Source organism: Vigna unguiculata, chromosome 11, assembly GCF_004118075.2.
Source record: "Vigna unguiculata cultivar IT97K-499-35 chromosome 11, ASM411807v1, whole genome shotgun sequence".
NCBI classification, from domain to species: domain Eukaryota; kingdom Viridiplantae; phylum Streptophyta; class Magnoliopsida; order Fabales; family Fabaceae; genus Vigna; species Vigna unguiculata.
In genome coordinates, this window is record NC_040289.1 from 4,788,903 (window position 1) to 4,811,393 (window position 22,491).

Here is a 22,491-nt window from a genome sequence, read left to right on the forward strand (position 1 = left end):
AGTTATAACATCCCTGACGCCACCCCCTAGCATCTTTGGCGTTACCAGGGTGTTAAAGGTCAGGTTGGGAGTTCGATATCCACTGACAACAACATGCCTTGCGAAGTGGGGAGACACTTGGAGCGAGGGGTTGGGATGTATTAGGTGACGCCAGGAATGTTATAATAGTAGTCATTAATAACAATATCATAATTTTTATATATTTTATAAATTATATTAAATATTTGAAACATACATCACATGTAAACATGAGATATTTATTGTCATGGATGATGGATATTGTGATGACCTAATTTAGCATCCTATACTTCTCCACCCTTAGTAAGTTTGTCTGTTTCGTCCCACTTGAACAATATGTCTCGTCTACGTTTTTTGCCATAATTCTTATTCTCTTCTGTGTAACCTTCTACACCTTCTTTGGTGACATACCAATCACAGTTATGAGTGCACCTATCATGATCCCTCCGATCCTTGTAGATATCATAAGCCCCTCTTCCCCCACTCCACCAAAAGTAACAGTAGAACAACGTTGTTCCCCAAAAATTAGGTCGGAATTTCCACCTGAAACTTTGGTCATATTGAATGACATGAACCTGAAGATCATCGTTTTTGGATTTGCAATGAAGAGTGAGAGGTGTGCCGTGACCAAGCTTGTTCACTATAAGCATATGTACGGTGAACAAGAACAATCCATCGGGAGAGCGTTTGGGTTCTTCTTCTGATAATGTCTCTGTGGTAGAGTTTGTGGATGTAGCAGGATCATAGGTAGCCATGAGAACGAGTAGAAACAAAAGGGTTTTGCAAAAGGGTCCCATGTTGTGATGATGATGATGATTCTCTTGCTGGAGATTTATGACAAAGACAACAACGTTGTATGTGTTTATATAGGTTGTTGCATCAGTTCTTTGCATTGGGTTTCTGCTACCCTTTGCGTCTGAAAGTGAAACCAAAGTAGTACCTGAATTTGAGGTTTGCGAGTGCTTTTGTTTGTGAAATGCAAAGTACATGCAAAACTAACATACGTGGGTAAGAGGTTTATGTCTCTTTTTTTTTTTTTCATAGAAAACAAAATCACAGGACAACAAAGTGATTTTTTTTTTCTTCAAAACAACACTTTTTTAAAGAAAAATTCTTAAATAGACCTATTGGGAACATTAAGTGAATATGTTTAGAGTTTTCTGTTCTTGTTTGTGTTTTTAAAATGGGAGAAAAACTAAAAAAAATAATTATTAATTAATGTTCTAAAATTTAAATCTTTTTTTTTTATTTCTCACTTATATTTTTCTACAAACTATTAATCATAACACATTTTATTTCAAACTGTATACAAAGTTAATATTACAACACTAAAATTTATACGCCTTAAATTATTTTTTAGTTTTCTTCTATCGAAGCAATTAAAATCTAATCTCATCATTTTTAATTGATTATTTTAAATTAATTTTCTCTTATTCTATTTTTTTTAGTATTTTCATCCTTTAAAAATAAAAAAAATAATATAAAATATCCTCCGAGAATTCGATCCTTGAAGAGATAGAAGAGGAGCTTAAGGTGAAAGGAAGACATTTCCTAAGTCTCAAGTTGTGACCATCTTAATTATTTGCAGCATTCACGGTTAAAAGTTATTATATTACATGAAATTTTTCTTGCAAATTTATTAAAAATAATTATAAATTTTTTTCCTGTTATTTGTTCTAAGAATCTTAATTGACAGATAATTCTTTCGTGAGTAATTATTTCTTACAAAATTATAAAATTCGTAAGTATTTCATACAAAATTTGTTGTGAAACGTGTTTTATGTTAGGTTTTTAAGGAGGGGGTATCACCTACTTTTCTGTACCGCCGTTCTTCTTAACAGGACACGTTTTACCTGACCCACACTGTCAGGAAGACTTTCGATACTAGGACCATACTGCACTCGTCGGAGCCGGTTTTAACCATCGGCTCTGATACCACTTGTCAGGTTTATAAGGAGGGGGCTTCACTGGGGAGAACAACACCAATGAGATCTGAGCCTAACCACATAAGACACTGACACCACTCTCAACCCAAAACCTTAAGGCGATGGGTTTATGGGTCTTTATCTTTATATGGTGCTCTATTTTCTCATTTCTGGTCAATGTGGACTTAGACTCACACTTGGATTCCTAACATTTTATACAAAATATTTATAAAAAAAGGCAGCAATTTTCTGCAATTGTTTATCCATAACAAAATTTGTAATTATTTCCTACAACAAAAATTTCTAAACAAAATTGGCAAGGGAAATATGAGTTTTTTTAGTAATGATCAACCTCGGTATACATATGCATATACCAATAGTACAAACATGACTTATCCAATTATAATAATTAGTATTCTAACATCTAAAGGGATTAGAGATGTCAAAATGGGTTGGGACCCATAAACCAACCCGGCTCACCACAGGTTCGGGCCGGGTTGGGTTGAAATTTTTTTATAAATTTCAATACAAGTTGATTTTTCACTTGACTCGCGTAGAACCCGGCTCATCTGGATTGAATTCGTGGTGAGCCGGGTTGGCTCAACAACCCGCAAATAAAGGGTCACACAATTGTTTTTTGTTAAGTTTGGCTTTGTATTTGGGTCAAGTTAGGTAGTTTTTTTAGCCAACACATAAATAATTTGTATTTTTTGTGATTTTAGTTTGTATTTGGATTGTATTGAAGTTTATTTAGATTTTATTAGAATTATAATTTAGTTTTGACTGAAAAAAGTAAAAAAAATTATATTTTTTTTAATTAAGTGAGCATGTGAGCCAACCCGTTTAACCCACCAACCCGTGGTGGGTCAGGCCGGACCGGGTTCAAATTTTTTTGGCTCGTTAATAAGTGAGTCAGGTTGGATTGGCTCACTAAGTGATCAACCCGTGATGGGTCGAGTCATGTCGGGTCGGATTATCCGTTTTGATAGCTCTAAAAGGGATGAAAAACACTGTGAAAAAACACTTCAAATGATAAGAATGATTGAATTGTCTTTTTAAAATTTTTGAAAAAGTTGTAAGATATCATGATGATGATGTACAATAAGGGATAGCTTCACTTGAGAGATAATTTGTCAAAAAGTATTTCTCAAGAAATTGTGTCTAATAAGGAACCTTGAGTTGAACAGATGGAATATCCAAAAAAGACTTTCTCAAATCTTGTTTTCACAAATCTCTTCTTCAAACATTAGTTAGTTAAATACCATGTTATATAAAAATATAAAGGATAAGAAATATTTACATTGTTTTTATATTGATTTGTTTGTTAATGAAAATTATGTTGAGTTCTCAATCAACATGTTGAATTTCATTAGGTGGATTATTTTCAAAAGATACAAATAAGTATAATTTAGACCTTAGTCATTATTGACTAAAATTGAGTATTGTTTGTATCACAACCACTTTCTAGCTAAAATTGAGTATTATTTGAATCCCAACCACTCAGCTAAATATGGAGTATTATTTTCAACGTAGTCACTTCTGACAGTATTATTTGAATTGTAACCAATCATGGCTAAACACAAAGTATTATTTTCGATGCAACCATTTGCTAAGACACATAGCATTATTTTCAATGCAACCACCCTTGGCTAAGACACATATTCTTTGGAACACAACCATTATATAGCTAAGACTAGTATTATTTTGGAATGCAACCATTCTTCACTAAAACTAACTATTGTTTGGATAACAATCAGTCTTGACTAATACGAGTATTCTTTGGAAAACAATCATTCATGGCTAAACAAACAAGGTTTGTATATCACAAAGATAAGGTTTCTTACTAGAAAGAGCCAGCGTCTTATGATGTATCACTAATGCAGATTTGGCTATTGAAAACGTCTTATATGCTTTGGTTTTAAAGAAGACGAAGCATATAAAAATATGATGGCACTTTTAAAATTATCGCGAACTTATTAGCTTCAGTTGTCGAGAAACGGAAGCCTATTCTCCTATATGCTTCGGTTGATAAGGAACAAAAATTTATAAGTTCGCAAATTTATTAAAATTGCTGCTCTTTTTTTTAATAAAGTGTAGAGGTATAGGCTTCGATTGTTGGGAAACCGAGGCCTATACAAATATATGATTCAATTACTAAAGAATCAAGGTGTGTAATTTGAAAAATAAAATTAAAATTGTCACTTTTTGTCTAATTATTTTATCTAAACACAAATGTATAGGTTTCTTATTCAAAACTAATAGTTGTTATCTGAACGTGAATAGTACATGATAAGTGTCTCCATGATATTAAAATGCATAGTAATTTAGACACTTATTTCATGCTTAAATTTATTTTATCCATGAAACCCTTTATAGACATCATTAAACATCTCACTTAGTTGAATGAAAAGTAGAAAACTAATAAGTTAACTCTAATCTGCAGGAGAAAAGTGGAGAAATCAGGCACTAAGCTGGGCCATTATGAAGAAGCTCAGCCATGATAGATGCAAAGTCAGGACAATCATAAAGATTCTTTGGCTGAGCTTGAGAAATGTTGTTGAGCCACACTTTTGAGCTTGAACAAATGGTGAGAAGCATTGCATGAAACTGATAGTGATATGACACATTAATGTTAGGAACAAGGCAATAAAGGAAAGAATAAAAGAGTGAAAAATTGACACAGAGGATTTAACGTGGTTCGGCGTACAATGTGTATGCCTACGTCCACGACTACACTAGGAAGTATTTGTATTTCTGGTGTATCTTAAAGCTTTACATAGAGTCTCTTATATAGTAAAATAGAGAATCACATCTCACTATTCTAAGCGATGTGGGACTAAATCAAGCACCATAATTCTAACAATTCTCCCACTTGGGGTTTGATTTACATTACCACCTAGTGTAGTGCCTTCATCATCAATTTTCTCGAAGGCCAGTTGAGGCAATGCAAAGCCTCAACTTAGTTGTTGTGACAGTCTTGGTCAACATATCAGCTGGATTCTCTGCACCTGGAATCTTCAACAAAATCAAATCTCCATCATTTATCAAGTTTCTGATAAAATGATACTTCAATTCAATGTATTTGCATCTGGAGTGAAGAATTGGATTTTTAGCAAGACAAATGGCACTTTGATTGTCACTGAACAATGAAGGTTCATCTTGCCCTTTTCCTAATTCTTTTAGAAGATTCTTCAACCATATAATCTCTTTTGTTGTTTCTGAGATAGCTATATATTCAGCTTCAGTGGTTGAAAGGGAGACTTTTCCTTGAAGTTTGGACTTCCAACTGATAGCTGTGCCACCCAACGTAAAAATATAACATGTTGTGCTCTTTCTACCATCCAAATCACCTCCTAAATCTGCATCAGAAAACCCCTGTAAAGTGAGATTACTTCTTTTAAAGGACAAATGCATCTTTGAAGTGCCCTTCAAATATCTCAATATCCACTTCACGCCTTCCCAATGCTCCTTTCCGGAATTGGATAGAAACTTGCTCACAACTCCCACTGCATGTGCTATATCAGGTCTGGTGCAAACCATAGCATACATCAAGCTCCCTACTGCAGATGCATATGGCACTTTAGACATGTGATTTTCTTCTTCCTCTGTCTGAGAAGATTGCCTTTTTGAGAACTTTAAGTAAGTTCCCAAAGGTGTATTCCTGGTTTTAGCATTTCCAACATTGAACCTGCTAAGCAATTTTTCTATATATTTTTCCTGAGATAAGTTTAGAATACCTTTAGATCTATCCCTGGAAATTCTCATATCAAGAATTTGCTTAGCTGGACCAAGATCCTTCATTTCAAAATTTTCTGACGATTGTTTCTTCAACCTATCAATTTCTGTCATATTAGCACCAGCAATCAACATGTCATCAACATACAAGGCAAGAATGATATAACTATCAACATATTTCTTCACGTAACAACAATGATCTTCTTCACATCTGTGAAATCCTGAGTTTCTCATAAACTCATTAAACTTCTTATACCATTGTCGCGGTGCTTGTTTCAACCCATACAAACTTTTATGAAGCTTGCATACAAGATTCTCTTTGCCTTGTACTTCAAAACCTTTTGGTTGTGCCATAAAGATTTCTTCCTCAAGATCTCCATGTAGGACTGCAGTTTTCACATCTAACTGCTTCAGATGAAGATTTTTTGCAGCTATTATACTCAAGATAACTCTGATGGTAGTCATCTTGACAACAGGAGAGAAAATTTCAGTGAAGTCAATTCCTTGTCTCTGTTGGAACCCTTTCACTACGAGTCTGGCCTTATATCGTTTGCTGCCATCTGGTTCTTTTTTTAACCGATAGACCCACCTGTTTTGCAAAACCTTCTTTCCTTCTGGAAGCTTGGTTAAAGACCATGTCTTATTCTTCTGAAGAGACTTTATCTCATCTTCCATTGCTAGCTCCCACTTAATAGATTCACCTCCCTGCATAGCCTCAGCAAAATGCTCTGGCTCACCAGCATCAGTCAACAACAAGTAATGCAATGAAGGGGAGTACCTTTGTGGTGCTACAATTGTTCTGCTAGACCTTCTAGTCGGTAATTCAGGAGTTACTGACTCTACTATTTGTTCAGGTTCTGACCCAAACTGTGACTCGGGCTCTGACTCAGGCTCTACTTCTGTATTCTGCCTTCTGTTGGCTACATCACTTTCTGAAATTTCTTCTAATGATACTTGCTCTGGCTTTTTATTTGCATTTTCAAATTCTACAGTCCTGTCCTTATAGAACATGTTTTCATTAAAAGTAACATTTCTACTTCTGATAATTTTCTTGTTTTGGTCATCCCAAAACCTGTAGCCATACATGTCAGATCCATAGCCAATGAAATAGCATCGCTTTGCCTTAGGGTCCAATTTATCTCTACTATTAGAGTTCAACAAAATATATGAAGCACAACCAAAAACTTTCAGATGTGAAAGGTTTACCTCATTTCCAGACCATACTTCTTCAGGTAACTGATAGCCTAAAGGAACTGATGGTCCTCTGTTTATGAGATAGGCTGTTGTGCTTATTGCATCTGCCCAAAATACCTTGGGTAATCCTGACTGGATTCTCATACATCTTGCTCTCTCATTCAAGGTTCTGTTCATTCTTTCTGTCACACCGTTTTGTTCTGGTGTTCCTGGAACGGTCTTGATCATTCTGATCCCATTCTCTGAACTAAACTCCTTGAATTGATTACTGTCATATTCTCCACCATTATTAGACTTCAAACATTTAATCTTTAAACATGTTTGAGTCTCAACCTCTTGTTTCCACCTTTTAAACATAGAAAATACATTAGATTTATTTTTAAGAAAATAAACCCATACCTTTCTTGTAGAGTCATCAATGAAGGTTACGTAATACTGTGAACCTCCAAGAGATTTCACTGGAGCTGGCCCCCAAACATCTGTATGCACTAGTGCTAGTCTTTCAACTTTAGACGACTTACTTGTTTTGGAGAAGCTAACCTTTTTCTGCTTTCCAAAGATACAATGTTCGCAAGGTCCAACGTCAACATGCTTCAAGTTAGGTATTTTACCTTTTGAGACCATGAGCTTCATTCCTTTCTCACTCATATGCCTAAGCCTCTGATGCCACAAAGAGGAACTGTTGCCAACTTCTGCAACTGATATCATATCCTCATCTGCAATCATGTAAAGAGATCCTTGCTTCTTTCCACGAGCAACAACAAGATTACCTTTCATTACTTTCCAGTGTCCATCTCCAAAGGTGGTGTAATGACCTTCATCATCCAACTGCCCTATAGATATTAAGTTTCTCTTTAAGGCAGGAATATGTCTGACATTGTTCAAAGTCCACACACTTCCATTAGAGGTTCTGATATTGATATCACATCTTCCTATAATATCAAGAGATTTTCCATCTGTAAGGTAGACCTTCCCAAACTTTCTTGGAACATAGTTAGATAATAATTCTAAGGAAGGTGTAGTATGAAATGACGCACCTGAGTCCATAATCCATGAGTCAATAGAACTATCTAGACTACATAATAGTGCATCTTCAATTTCATCAGTTGCTGGATTGATCACTATCTTGCCTCTTGTAATTGTTGTTCTTCCTTGGAGCCTTACATTGATTTGTAAAATGACCCCTTTTCTGACAATTCCAACAAGTGATATCATTCCGGAATTTTGGTTTTGATTTCTCTCTAGACTTTGATCTGCCTCGGCCTTAATTACGAACTTTCTGGCTACTTCTTCCTCTAGTTTCAGTACTCAATGTTGAACCAGAACTAGAACTGGAAGATTCCCCTGAACTTTTCCTGCGAACATCTTCGCTTAAGATCAAGTCACGGATGTTATCAAGCTTCAACTTACTATTACTTGCAGAATTACTAACTGCAGTAACAGTTGCACTCCAACTTTCCGGAAAAGATGATAATAAAATTAATGCTTTCACCTCATCATCAAATGTTATCTGCACTGATGTCAACTGCGCAATAATTGTATTGAATTCACTAATATGATTAGTAATCGAGTTACCTTCACCCATTTTTAGGTTGACTAGTCTGCGAATCAAATACACTTTATTGGCTGCAGATGGCTTCTCATACATATTTGGCAATGCCTTCAACAAATATACGGTTGTGTTCTCGTTCATGATGTTGAACGCAATATTCTTGGCTAATGTCAACCGGATCACACCAAGTGTCTGCCGATCTAACAAATCCCATTCCGCCTGCTCCATGTTAGTTGGCTTCTGCCCTGTTAAGGGTAGATACAACTTCTTCTGATACAGGTAGTCCTTTATCTGCATCTTTCAGAACCCAAAGTCACTGCCATCAAACTTCCCAATCCTCACCTTCCCTTCTTCCAATGTCATTGCTTTTGCTGCTTTTACAAAAGCTCCTGCTGCGGCTTTTGACCAAAGCTTTTGCTGCGGCTTTTGACCAAAGCTCCTACTACTTCTCTAAACTGACACAGAGGATTTAACGTGGTTCGGCGTACAAGTACAATGTGTATGCCTACATCCACGACTACACTAAGAAGTATTTGTATTTTTGTATTTCTGGTGTATCTTAAAGCTTTACATAGAGTCTCTTATATAGTAAAATAGATAACCACATCTCACTATTCTAAGCAATATGGGACTAAATTAAGCACCATAATTCTAACAATTAATCCTCAGAATAACAGAAGATAGTCACGAAGCTTAGCACAACAACAAAAAATAAAACTCAAGAAAGAAGCTATCGTGTATATTAAGTAAAATTTTGAGGTACCATATTCTAGTTTTGCTCCTGTGAGGTTAACCATACATGATCATTAGCTTTTGTTCTTACAAGATATTTTTTACATCGACTAATTCTTACATAAAAAAAAATCTAAATAAATTAAGGATGTGTTGAACTAACTTATCCATACATATAAATACTTGAAAAATAAGAAAAAATAATGATATATGATCTCTCTAAGTTATGCACAAGTTAAATAATAACAATAATATAAAATATTATAAAATTTTAAATTAACATAATGAATAAACTAAATTTTAACAAACAAATTATTTTCAACTTTTGTTCTCTTATTTTTTTATAGAAGTACTTATGATGAAATTTATCCAAATATATTCTTAAATAAAAGTAACTTTCCCTTTTTTTTCCAGAAAATACAAGTAAATTTTAGAGACATTTCCTTTAGGTTATATAATTGAATTATATATACTTTAACACAATTGTTAAAGTTCACTACAAAAAAATCTTCGATTAAAAACCAATTTTAGAAACAAAAAATAGTTAGTCACTATATCAACTAATTTAGATATTAATTTACAAAATTAAAAATTATTGGTTACTAAAATAATCACTTTTATAAATAAAAAATTATAATCGGTCACCAATTAATTAGAGACTAGTTTAGAAACTAACTAATTTTGGTAGTCGAAACCTAAGTAGATAATTTTTAGTGACAAATTTTCTTTGGTAGCTAATTTTAAAGACCAATTTAATTTAATAATCAACTATAATTTTTTATTTATAATAGTAACTATTTTATTAATCAATAACTTTTGATTTTGTAAATTAATATCTAAATTAGTCGTTATATAATTACTAATAATTACTGATCACTAAAATTGGTAACGTTTAAAAGTTTTTTCTCAAATGGTTGGAGGAAAAATGTGTATATATGCAGATTATGTTATTCGGAAGGACTATAAGACAGTAAAGGAATTTAAAAAGGAGAGTGAAAGATAGATGCTCTTTGTCTGCCTCAACTATCATCTTCTAGGAACTTCATGGAAAAGAATATCATCATTTGTGTAGCTTCAAAATCCCTTCCAGAGTAACAAAAAATTGATATAAAACATTATTGTTCAAGCGTCCACATGTCTCTCAAGCAATAGAAAAGAAATTTGTCATAGTAATGTGGCGGTAAATCAAGAATCTACATGTTTTAATAAAGTTAAAACTGCAAATTTTGAGGGGTTACTTTTAGAAGTGAAATTCAAATATAATTTATAAAAAATATTTTTATTAAAAAAATCCTCAAATAAAAATTTAGAAATAAAAAATAATTAATTACTATAATATTAATTTAAAAAATTAAAACTATTATTATTTAATTACTATAATAACCAATTTAGATATTGATTTAAAAAATTAAAATTATTATTTACTAAAATAGTCACTATAAATAAAAAATTATATTTGGTCATTATTTAATTATTGACAAATTTAGAAATTAAGTCATTTTAGTAATCAAAACCTAGTAACTGATTTGTAGTGACTAATTTTCTTTGGTATCCAAAACTAGGGTAGCTAATTTTAAAGACCAATTTTTTTTTGTGACCAAAACTATGGTAGCTAATTTTAAATTACAATTTAGTAACCAATAATTTTTAGTTTTGTAAATTAGTATCTAAATTGGTTACTATAGTTATTAATTATTGTTGGTCACTAAAATTTGTCACTATTTAGAAGTTTTCTTGTAGTGTTTTACACGCGAAATTGAGATTCGTCTCTCTCTTAAAGTTCGTATATAAAATATATTCATGTACTTTAGTAAAGCAAGGAATATTTCCTCTAGAACAAGTAGAGTTAATTTTTAGGTGATGTGTCTAACAATCATGCTCATTGGATCAAAATGTCAGAACGTGACGGTCACGTGTAATTTACAAAAAAAAAAAACAGTTTATTTATTTATTTATTTTTACATTTTTTTCTTTTGGTTATGGGGAACATATTCCATGTAGTACTAATGTATATGGATGAATTTTATATGAACTTTAAAAAGGGACAAATTTCAATTTTACATATAAGTAGAGAGACTAAAATCATACTTAACCTAATTTAAAATATAAAATAATTAAATTTCTGTATGAAATAAGATTATGAAAAACAAAATATAAATTCTTTTTGAGTAATTAATTAATTATTCAATTATATAAAAGTCAAATGATAACACCACTTATATAAATTAATTTTGAGATGAAAATAACTTATTCTATTTTTAAGACAATCTTTTAAGTCGTGTTTGAAGTTTTGATATTTTTTAAAAATTAATATAAGTTGATTTAGTCAAGTATTTACCGAACGGTTAAACTTTGAAAAAAAAAAACTTTAAATATTTTTAAATGCTATAATTTATTTATTTATAATTAATCTTATTATATAATTATGTGATAGATTGGCTAATTTTTTATTAATATAGATAAAAATAAAAATAATTTATATCAAAGTAAAATCATGTCATTCTATTATATTATTTCTATTTTCAAACTATTAACATTTAATAATAGAAAAACATTTTTATTATTTTTAAAAATTAAATTAATTAGATAATTTATGATAAAAATATAAATTATATTTAATTATATTATGAATCCAAAGGTATTGTAAGTGTTTGTCATCTAATCACATTTTCTATAACAAAATTGAAAAAATAAATAAAATGCATAATAAATACAGTAATTTAATTATTTTATATTTTAAATTAGAGTTAAGTATGATTTTGGTCTCTCTACTTACATGTAAAATTGGAAGTTATCACTTTCTTTCAAAGTTCAAATAAAATTCATTCTAATATTTTAGTAATGGCCTCTCTACTTACATGTAAAATTGGAAGTTATCCCTTTCTTTCAAAGTTTAAATAAAATTCATTCTAATATTTTAGTAATGCATGAAATACATTATTTAAAAAAAATGTAAAAAAAATAAAAATAAAAAATTGAACAAAAAAGTTGTTTTTTTAATTATATGTGTCAGCCACGTGGTAGCCACATGTTAGTCACGTGTTGTGACATTTAATCCGGTCAGCATGATCGTTAGACATGTCACCTAAATGTTAACGTTGTCTATTTTTAGAGGACGTATTCCTTGCATTACTAAAATACATAAATGAATTTTATATAAACTTTGAGAGAAGGATAAATCTTAATTTCATGTATAAATACAAAAACTAAAAACATCATTAACCCAATCAATATTTATAAACTTCTCGCGTACTAACTACAAAGATGGCGAAGTAAATTATAACAACCAAATTCACAATTAGTTGTTCTTGAAGATATACATAAAGCACCTAAACAATTGAAATGAAAATTTTTAAATATACACTACAAAAAAAAACTCCTAACTAGTAACAAATTTTAGTGATCAAGAATTGTTAATAACTATAATGACCAAGTTGGATACCAATTTACAAAAGTAAAAATTATTGGTTACTAAAATAGTAACTATTATGAATGAAAAATTATAATTTGTTACTAAATTGGTATCTAAAATTAGTTACAAGGTTTTGGTTACCAAATGAATTAGTTTCTAAATTAGACTTTAACTAATCAATGATTAATTATCTAGATAGGGAAGATGATGTAAGCAATCTTGGGGATGTAGATAAGGTAAGGCGCATGAAATTCTTAAGCGAGTTGAAGCTGCTATTACACAAGGAAAGTGCATTGTTAAATCAAAAGGCAAGACTTAAATGAATAGAACAAGGGGACATTAACTCAAAGTACTTCCACTCAAGAATAAGATGGAGGAGGATCACGAATGAATTAAAAGGGGTGGATGTGAATGGGTTGCAGTGTGAGGACCCAACAATGGTAAGGGGGGAAGTAAGGTGAGTCTTCCAAAAAAGGTTTTTCGCACCTAAATCTTTCAACATTAACTTCTATAACATTGAGTTTCAAACAATATATGAGGAGGATAACATGCTATTAATGAAGGAAATATGTGATAAGGAAACCAATGTGGAGAAACTAAAAGTCCAGGTCCCGATGGCTTTAACTTTCTCTTCTTAAAGCACAACTGGGAGGTGCTGAAGAACGATGTTAACAATGCGGTGAGATGGTTCTGGAAAGAGGGGAAGATCCCAAAAGGGTGTAATGCTTCCTTCATAGCACTAGTACCAAAAAAACAAACCACTCTCGACCTAGATGACTATAGACATATTTCTCTAATCGGTTGTGTGTACAAGATAATATCTAAGATCCTAGAAAATAGGCTTAAGATTGTGTTGCCTAAGGTTATAGATAGTACTCAATCAACATTCATCAAAGGAAGAGGTCTCTTGGATAGTATTTTGGTAGCTAATGGGATAGTGGAGGAATATAGGCGAAAAAAGAAAAGGTTGGAAATAGTACAAATTGACTATGAAAAAACATATGACTCGGTCAACTGGGATTTTCTATATCATATGATAGAGAGAATGGGGTTTTGTGATAGATGGATCAGTTGGATTAAAGAATCCTTGGGCTCCTCCTTGGTGTTAGTTTTAGTGAATGGGAGTCTCACTAAGGAGTTTGCTCCAACAAGAGGCTTTAGGAAGGGAGACCCTATGACACCCTTCCTTTTTCTTGTTGTAGTAGAGGACTTGGCAGGGTTAGTCAGACAAGCTATTAAGAAAGACTTATACAATGGGATTAAAGTTGGCTATAATGACACAAATGTGGGGTTACTACAGTTTGTTGATGATACCCTCTTCTTGTGCGAAGCAAAAGCTCAAAATGCACAAACCTTAAAGGTTATATTAAGAAGTTTTGAACTAGTGTTAGGTCTTAGGGTTAATTTCTCCAAAACCAAATTCGGGGGGTTGGGCCTAGATGCATCTTTGTTGAAAGTATTCTTAAACACCCAAAATTGTAAACATATGGATGTTCCTTTCGTGTACCTTGGAATGCCAATTGGAGGAAACCCAAGGCTAAAACAATTTTGGCAACCCATGATTGAGAATGTCAATAGCCGATTAGCTAAATGGAAAGGAAAACTTATAAGTATGGTTGGCCGAGTATGTCTAATTAAATTTGTCCTATTTGCTTTGCCATTATACTATCTGTCCTTTTATAAAATGCCAAAATATGTGAGCAACAAACTCTTAAAAGTGCAAAGAAACTTCCTTTGGGGGTAGAGTTCGGAAGCCAAGAAAATAACATGGGTCAAATGGGATAATATATGCAAATCAAAGGAGGCAGGGGGCTGGGCATAAAGAACATTCGGAATTTTAATGACACACTCTTAGCCAAATGGAAATGGAGATTAGGAACAGAGGATAATGGGTTATGGAAACAAGTCCTTGAGTTAAAGTACGGGTCGTGGAGAAACCTTAACGATCTTGACATATTGAGGTCTGCTTCAAGATGGTGGATAAACGTACATAAGGTGTGTGGGAGCACATTACAAGTTCTTTGGTTCGATAATAGCTTTGAGTGGGCGTTAGGTGATGGGAAAAAAGTGAAGTTCTGGGAAGACAAATGGGTAGGGGAAGAAACACTTAAAAGTAGGTTCCTTAGGCTGTACCTGATATCAAATTGTAAAGATGGAGCCATTAGGGAGGTCGGTCCCTGGGAGGACAATGTCTGGTGTTGGGATTTGTTATGGAGGAGACCCCGATTTGTGTGGGAATCAACTATGTAAGGGGCACGTAGATACTTGGAAATTGAAAGAAGATGGGGATGGGACGTACTCAGTAAAGACAACTTATAAAGCATCGTAAAGAATTGTTGAAGAAGTATAGAACAACGAGTTCAAAATGTTGTGGAGCATAAGAGTAACCCTAAAGGCTCAAATATTAGGATGAAGGGTATTCTTGAATAAATTACCGACTAAAGATAATCTGCTAATGAGGGGGGTCCAACTACAACAGTCTTTGTGATTTGTGTAATGCACACGAAGAGACTACAGACCATTTATTCTTCTCTTATAGGGTGGCCCAAATGGTGTGGAATATGTGTGACAGTTGGCTAAGGGTATGCATTGTGCACCATATTAAAGTTAGGACCAACTTTCAACACTTCTATCTTTTTTATCTTAATAGTAGACAAAATCTAGCTTAGTGAGGAATGTGGTTAGCTATTATAGGAGAAATTTGGAACCATAGGAATGGTGTAATCTTTAAGCAAAGGAAAGTTGATCTTATAGAAATTTTTAGTCATGCTCAAATGGTAGCTTGAGTGTGAATGAAACACAAAATCCCAGTTGTCATGTTCTCCTATAGTGATTAGTACTTATTCCCACATAATACATGTTTAAAATCCTTGTGATATTGTAATATTGTGTGTTTCACTATAATAAGTAAGCAAAGGGAGGTTCCTCAAATGAAGGGAAGAAGATATCATAAAGCAAGGTCTCAAAATTAAGGATGTTGCAGGTGTGTCTTATGGCAACCAGGATACTAATGAACTTCAAAAAGGACATTTTATGTTATGAAAATAAAATTACAAGATACAGCTTAATAGTGACGCAAAGAATGCTCTTTCTATATCAACTTATTCCTTTAATTGAAAAAGAGATTCATTATATTCTCTCGCTTTGAATTCGTATGTATATCAGAATTAAATGCTTAATAACCACGCAAAGAATGTTCTTCACACTCGCCAAAAGAAATCAGAAGGAATATATACAAAAATAAAAAATAAAAATTGAGATATGTTTTAATAACATTTTTTATAAAGAATTATAATAAGAAAAATTAAATGAAATATCTTTTATAAATCGAGAGAATTTCCACAAATTAGTTAATATATATATATATATATATATATATATATATATATATATATATATATAAATTAATTGTAGCTTTAAAAATTCACTTCTTTTAAGTATAGGAAATAATTTCCGAATACATTTCAGTGAAATTTTATTGCTTAAAAGTTTTTTATTTTTATATTTACAGAAACTTCTTCCCACAACAACACTTAAAAAAAATCAACTTCATTTCTAGATAAACTAATTTTGTAAAAACTCTCCTATTTAAAATTTTAAAAACTTTATTTTATTTATATATAAGCTAATTTTAATTTATTCTAAATTTTACTTCCTTTTTAAATTTTCTCTCTTTAGATATGAAAAACTAGTTCTATCTTGTGTACACCCAGAAGTGTGTGAAAAAAAAATTCTACCTACCCATCCATTAGATATATATGTGAATATATGAAAGAAGAGAAATTATAATTTATAAAATAATAGATATTCAATAATAATCAATTATATATTTTATCATTTCTCTTATATATTTTGGTTGAAAGTCGTGTTTTAATATGTCTAATAGCCTTATATATTTAAAAGTTGATATTATAGTGACGATTTAAATAAAGGGTTAAATATATTTTTGATCCTTCAATAAAAATTGGAATTAGTCCCTTCTTGAAACTTTGGTCAAATTTAGTTTCCCAACTTTAAAAATGTGTGATTTAGTCTTTTCAAACAAATTTTGTTAAGTTTATTTAACGTTTCAAACACATTTTCAAGTATTGAAGCAAAAATGTGTCAAATGGTATAAACATCTGAATTGTTATCGTGAAACGTATTTGAAACGTCAAATAAACTTAATAAAATTTAGTTAAAAGGACTAAATCTATGCAATTTTGAAGTTGAGAGACTAAATTCAGTCAAAATTTCGAAAATGGACTAATTATAATTTTTACTAAAAGTTGAAGAACGAAAAACATATTTGACCCTTAAATAAATCCTACTTTAACTCTTTAAGATATTCTTTAAAAAAAATTAACAAAATTTCAAACTTTAAAACGGATAATACCAAAATAAACATTACACTGACTAACAAACAATAATATATATACCAATAATTAGTATAATGTTAACAAAATTAAATATTAAATAATCCACCAAAATTGTAGAATATGTTAGATGTAAGAACATAAGAGAAGCTGTTGTTAAAGTACATATATGATAGATTAGAATGAGACTTTGATTAGCCATGCAAAGGCTTTATATAAACAATATAGCTCTGTGGGGGAAGTAACCTTCTTATCAACTTCTCATCTCTAACAACCAATTCAAAACCCTACATCGCATACAAATTGTAGTTAATTACATAATTAATTAAGGAGATTATTGGTTAATGAATAAGATTTTGGTATCTCTCAATTTTTCAAAATAAATATGTTAATCTAATCACAAGTTATTTTGTTACTATTATACTAAGGTGTTGACAGATTAATTTTATCAATATATCTTACCATATTTGAATAATTATATGTCAATACCATTAATTTAACAGCAATAAATTACTTTCACAAATAAAGTAATATTTATTTATTAAATGTTGAGCAATAAAATGAAGCATTAAATTCAATACATTATAACAAAATATTTCATTAGCAACCGATTTTAGTGCTTACTAAAATAGATACTATTGTGAATAAGAATTATAATTAATCTCTAAATTGATTTTTAAAATTTAGCTATCAAAAAGGATATTAGTCATTAAACATTTTTGTTACCAAAAAGGATTACTTTCTAAATTAGTCTCTAATTAATTAGTGACCTATTATAATTTTTTATTCACGATAGTAAATATTGTAGTAACTAATAATTTTTTATTTTATAAATTGGTATTTAAATCTGTTATTATAGTGACTAACAAGTTTTGCTCACTAATATTAGTTGTTAATGAGATATTTTATTGTAGGGATAAAATTAATTTTGAAGTTATAAAAACTTATTTAACCTTAGATTATTTATATTATTCCTATATTTGAACAAATTTTACCTTTTTCTATTATTAGGTAGAAAACTTTTCATTCTAATATATACTATTTTACTATTTTTTTTTCTAGTCTTTATAACTACAAGAACTAAAAGAGATTGAAATTAATATGTCGGTAAATTAAAATAAATTAAAATCATATATATATATATATATATATATATATATATATATATATATATATTATAAATAAAAATAAAATTATGTATATAAACTAAAATAAATTATTTTAATTATGTAAACTAAAAATAAAAATGATCCCTTTTAATTCCAATTCATATTATTTTTAATTTCTATGAATTTAAAAACTCACATATTAAAATACGTTAAACTTAATTACTTTTTTAAATCGTAGTATTTATTATATTTTGCTTAACTTGGTATTATAATATTACTCAAAAAAGTTAAATTTTAATTAAATTTAAAAATGCAATAATATTTCATTAAAACGAGAGACTTATTACATCTTAAAGATCAGTTTATTATGTTTCAAAAACTAAAAGACTTGATTAAGTATTTTACTTATAAAACTATTAAATTGAACAAAATAAATAAATCATATTAAAATAGTACATATGAGAACTCAAAAGAACTAAAATGCATGTATATATATATATAGAGAGAGAGCCTAAAGTAAATGCATATGTAGATAGAGAAAGTGAAAAGTGAAAATAAACCTTAATATAATTATGAATAATTATCATCCAAAAGGGAGATTAATTATAATTGTACCTTGTGCCATGGAAGTAGCATTGATCATAGGACTGTTATTCCTTTCTGGTTGAAGTGGTGATCTTTGTGGTGATGGCTTTTCTAGCTTCATAGAACCTTCAAATTTCTTGTGACTATTGTTACCTACACTCTCTCCATGCACCATCAATGGCTTTGTGTCATAGATCTCTGACATGGGGTCACTATCCATTGATGGTGCTGAAATCTGAACCTTATTGTGATCCCCTTTGAAAGGGTCCTCCTCTTCAGGGCTGATGCATGATGAAGTTGTTCCCAAATCTTGAAGCCTCAGATCATCACTCCAAATCAATGGACTCTTCCCACTTCCACTGTAGCTGCAAATCCTCTTCTTTCCCTCAAAAACACTCTCAGTGTTTGATGCCATGAACCCTTCAAGGTTTTCACCACCACCACCACCATACAAGTTCAGATCTTGAAAAGAAGGGTAATTCAGAGAACAGAACTCCTTCATCACACCCATGTCACTGCTGCTTCCTTGACCTCCTCCCATACCCTTCATGCCTGTGCCCATGTTTTCACCTGCAAGTGTGTGATAAGCCTTCTCCAATATGCTTTGCATGTATTTTCCCTGTGCCTCAATCCTCAGTTGAAGGTTTTTCTGAACCTGACAAATCATAGTTAATACACCTAAACTCTTGTTAAACATGTTATGTTATCACAACCTTAGAAACATGAGTTTATTTGAAGGTTTAATGTTTTCTTCATGTATATATTCCATCTTTGTGTTTCTAATACTAAAAAAAAAATTTCGTAGAAAATACTTACAAATTTTATTGTAAAAAAAAAATTGCAAGAAATTGCTACCAAAATATTTTGTATAAAACACTTTTTACAACAAATTTTATAGAAAATACTTACAATTTTAATAATTTTGTATGAAATGATTATCCACAAAAAAATTACTTGTCAATTAAAATTTTTAGAAAAAATTGCAAGAAAAAGTCTTTTCTTACAAATTTATTTAACAAATTTGTAAGAAAAATTTCATGTAGTATGACAAATTTTAGTAGTGTTTAACTAAAAAGTAAAACCTATATACTATGTATGTTCAAATTGAGACTAGATCCTCTTCTGAATTTTTAGATTTTTGGTATTGTTTTCTACTTAGTATTAGAAGTAAATTGATGTATGTACTTTAAACGTCCTTTTAATATATTTTAAATAAGTGTCTATTAATATATTTTGAAAGTATAGCAGAAAACTAATATAAAAAAATCTAATAAAGAATCTAAATTTATTCAAATCTTTGGATTTTTGAAGCACATAATTACATGTGAACTTTAAAGTGTAATGTTTTACCTCTAGTTGTTCATGCAGTCTTCTTTGCACTTCCATTTGCATCCTATATATTGCATCCAACAAACCAGTTAAAGAAAATCAAAAGAAAAACTCAGTGCATGTTATTGATATTTTGTTGTAGAAACAATCTGAGTTTAGATATAAGAAAAATTAATTACTTTTTTCTGAAGAATAAGTTAAGTCACACACACGAATAATGTATTAATAAACGAAAAAGTATATGAGTAAATGGAAAGAATAGAAGATGGTGGAAAACCAATTCTCTTGGAGTTTTGTTTATTGTGGTATGGATTTGACGGAATAGTGAAGTATGCATACTCGTTCATGTTGCGACCAATCATGGCGGAAGAGGAGCCAATATTTCGTTGAAGTTCTAAAGCAGAAGCTGCAGTGATACAAATACAGTTGAAGAAAACTTCATGAAATGTAAACAAATTAAAATAAATTAAGGAAAGTGATGAAGAAGAAGAAGAAAAAGAGTAATTAATTAAGTAATTAAGCACCTCTCATGCCTTCCTTAATAGAGTGTTCATTGAAATCCTTGTGGGGCTGTTTTCCAAGTCTGAATTTCTACGAATTTCAAAGAACGAGTTAGCATAAAGCAAAAGGAAGAAAAAGAGAGACAACAAGATAGCCAGAGAAACCCAGTGTCACAAAAGTGTTCCAAAATGGAAAACAAAAAGGAAAAAGAAGCGTTGAAACCTGAAGGTGACTCTTGAGATGATAAAGAGTGAGACCCTTCACACCCATAACCCTCATGATTGTCTTAGGAGTGGCCTCTGCAATTCACACAACACAAAAGAGAGTTACCGACTAAATTAGTCTTTATCTCTTATCTCTTATCTCTTATCTCTTATCTCTTATCGACGTGAGACTTTTAATACGAAATCAAGAAAAATTGAAGCAGAAGAAAAAGGGTGTTAAGAGGAGTACTGTCAGGTCCTCCAAGCTGAGCAACAGCATCAACAAAGCGTTCATGGAGTTCAACAGTCCAACGAAGACGAGGTTTAGGGTCTGTGGTGAGGACAAGGCCTGAGTCTCCTTGAACACACATGGGTCTGTCATGGGAATTCATAGTAGAAGGCTTCTTTGGAGGGAACATTCTTTCCATTATTTCTGTGATGAGAGAAGAAACTGAGAAGAATACAAAGAAATTGAAGAACAAATTCGATGAATATGGTGCGTTTTTTATTGAAGAGGAAATGAAGATGTGAAAGCCTTTGGCTATAGCTGCTGCATACACACCTCTTATGATTAAAGTCTAGAGAATAAGGGAAGAGCTACCTTGCTTAAAAAGAATGTATTAAATTAAAACATTTTTTTTTTTTTTAAATGTTAAAAAAGAATAAAGCATTCCTATTCTAACATGCAAACCCTCCTTTGTAAAAAGTCACACAGTCTCTTTCTATCACATTCCACACCCTTTCATTATTATTTACTAAATCATTTGTAATACCAATCATATAATTATATATAACTATAATTTTTCATGTTATAATGTATATAATATAGAGAGAGCAAGTGAGAGACAGATTAATTAAGAAAAATGATATTTAAAAACAAACTCTGATATTTAAAAAAAAAATAATTAATTCACCTTGATATCAAAATTGATTTCTATAATTTTTTCAGCTTCGACTTTCTGCAACTAACATTAACTTTTAATTTAATTGACTAAGAGAGATTATTATATTCAAGTTTCTCACGTTTTTTTATATTTTTTTAATATAATAATGAATACAAATTCATTTTTCAATATATATTAATAATTCTCAATTTTCTTATGCTTTGTAGTAGTAGATCTTTACATATTAAATTGTACGTTTGGCATATGGCATAACCTCAGAATTTTGATCGTTCAGGTTTGCATGGTCGTTTCGTGGTACGACAACCTTTTCAGCATAATCATTAGTATGAACTTATCAACAACATCTTAGATAGTGTTCCCATGCTGCAAAATATGTTTACATCTTTTAACATACAAATTAGAGATAACATGTGAATTTTATTTTATTTTTTTGCTCTTTTATTCTATTAAGATTGTTCTTAAAAAAACCATTAATATTAAAATAGAAAAAAATTGTAATTAATTCTAATAATATTTATGGATCTTTTGAAGAAAATTTATCAAGAAGATACAATAATAATAAATATGAGACCAAATCATATAAAATATCAACACCATATCTAATCTAGATTAGAGAAAGAGTATATAAATATTAAAAAAACATGGAAAAGAAAAGTTTGTATCGATCACTAACTGTACCCATAAGAATCTTGTGCCTAATTTGTCAATGTTCTTCCCATTCTTTTCGGCTATTCAAGATATGAAAACACTTTTAAAATTTAACAATTCTATGATGTTAAAATCTAAAATAAAAAATCAATTTAAAAAGTTTTAACATTTAAAATACATATAAAAGTTTAAATAAAATACGCATTTCCTATTTAAATTAAAATTCCAATAATATACATTAGTATTATTAATAGGAAAAAATTAACATGTGTGATAAAAAATAAAAAT

At 30.7% G+C, this 22,491-nt stretch overlaps 2 protein-coding genes across 3 annotated transcripts; both read right to left on the reverse strand.

Annotated features, from left to right (window-relative positions):
- Positions 1-302: 302 nt before the first annotated feature.
- Positions 303-773, reverse strand: LOC114170111 (S-protein homolog 5-like). Its single transcript, XM_028055599.1, has one exon. The coding sequence runs from the start codon at positions 771-773 to the stop codon at positions 303-305; it is 471 nt and encodes a 156-aa protein (XP_027911400.1).
- Positions 774-17,076: 16,303 nt separating this feature from the next.
- On the reverse strand, positions 17,077-21,235 carry LOC114168520 (myb family transcription factor APL-like). 2 transcript variants are annotated; one of them, XM_028053372.1, is made up of 7 exons: positions 20,901-21,235; positions 20,670-20,746; positions 20,471-20,537; positions 20,286-20,352; positions 19,968-20,010; positions 18,648-19,266; positions 17,077-17,210 (listed from the first exon to the last, which is right to left on the reverse strand). In XM_028053372.1, exons 1-7 carry the CDS (start codon positions 21,076-21,078, stop codon positions 17,203-17,205), a joined length of 1,059 nt encoding a protein of 352 aa, XP_027909173.1. In that variant the 5' UTR covers positions 21,079-21,235; the 3' UTR covers positions 17,077-17,202. The 2 variants fall into 2 exon arrangements, with proteins under 2 accessions (XP_027909173.1, XP_027909172.1); XM_028053371.1 differs by having other exon boundaries at positions 18,648-19,272; positions 20,901-21,234.
- Positions 21,236-22,491: the final 1,256 nt, after the last annotated feature.

Excerpts from the sequence above, each read along its gene's own strand:
- LOC114170111 (XM_028055599.1), bottom strand. The coding sequence starts at position 773 with ATGGCTACCTATGATCCTGCTACATCCACAAACTCTACCACAGAGACA.
- LOC114168520 (XM_028053371.1), bottom strand. The coding sequence starts at position 21,078 with ATGGAAAGAATGTTCCCTCCAAAGAAGCCTTCTACTATGAATTCCCAT. Across the intron at positions 20,538-20,669 it reads ATCTCAAGAGTCACCTTCAG|AAATTCAGACTTGGAAAACA; the intron begins GTTTCAACGCTT and ends TGAAATTCGTAG. Across the intron at positions 20,011-20,285 it reads ATTGGTCGCAACATGAACGA|GATGCAAATGGAAGTGCAAA; the intron begins GTATGCATACTT and ends TGCAATATATAG.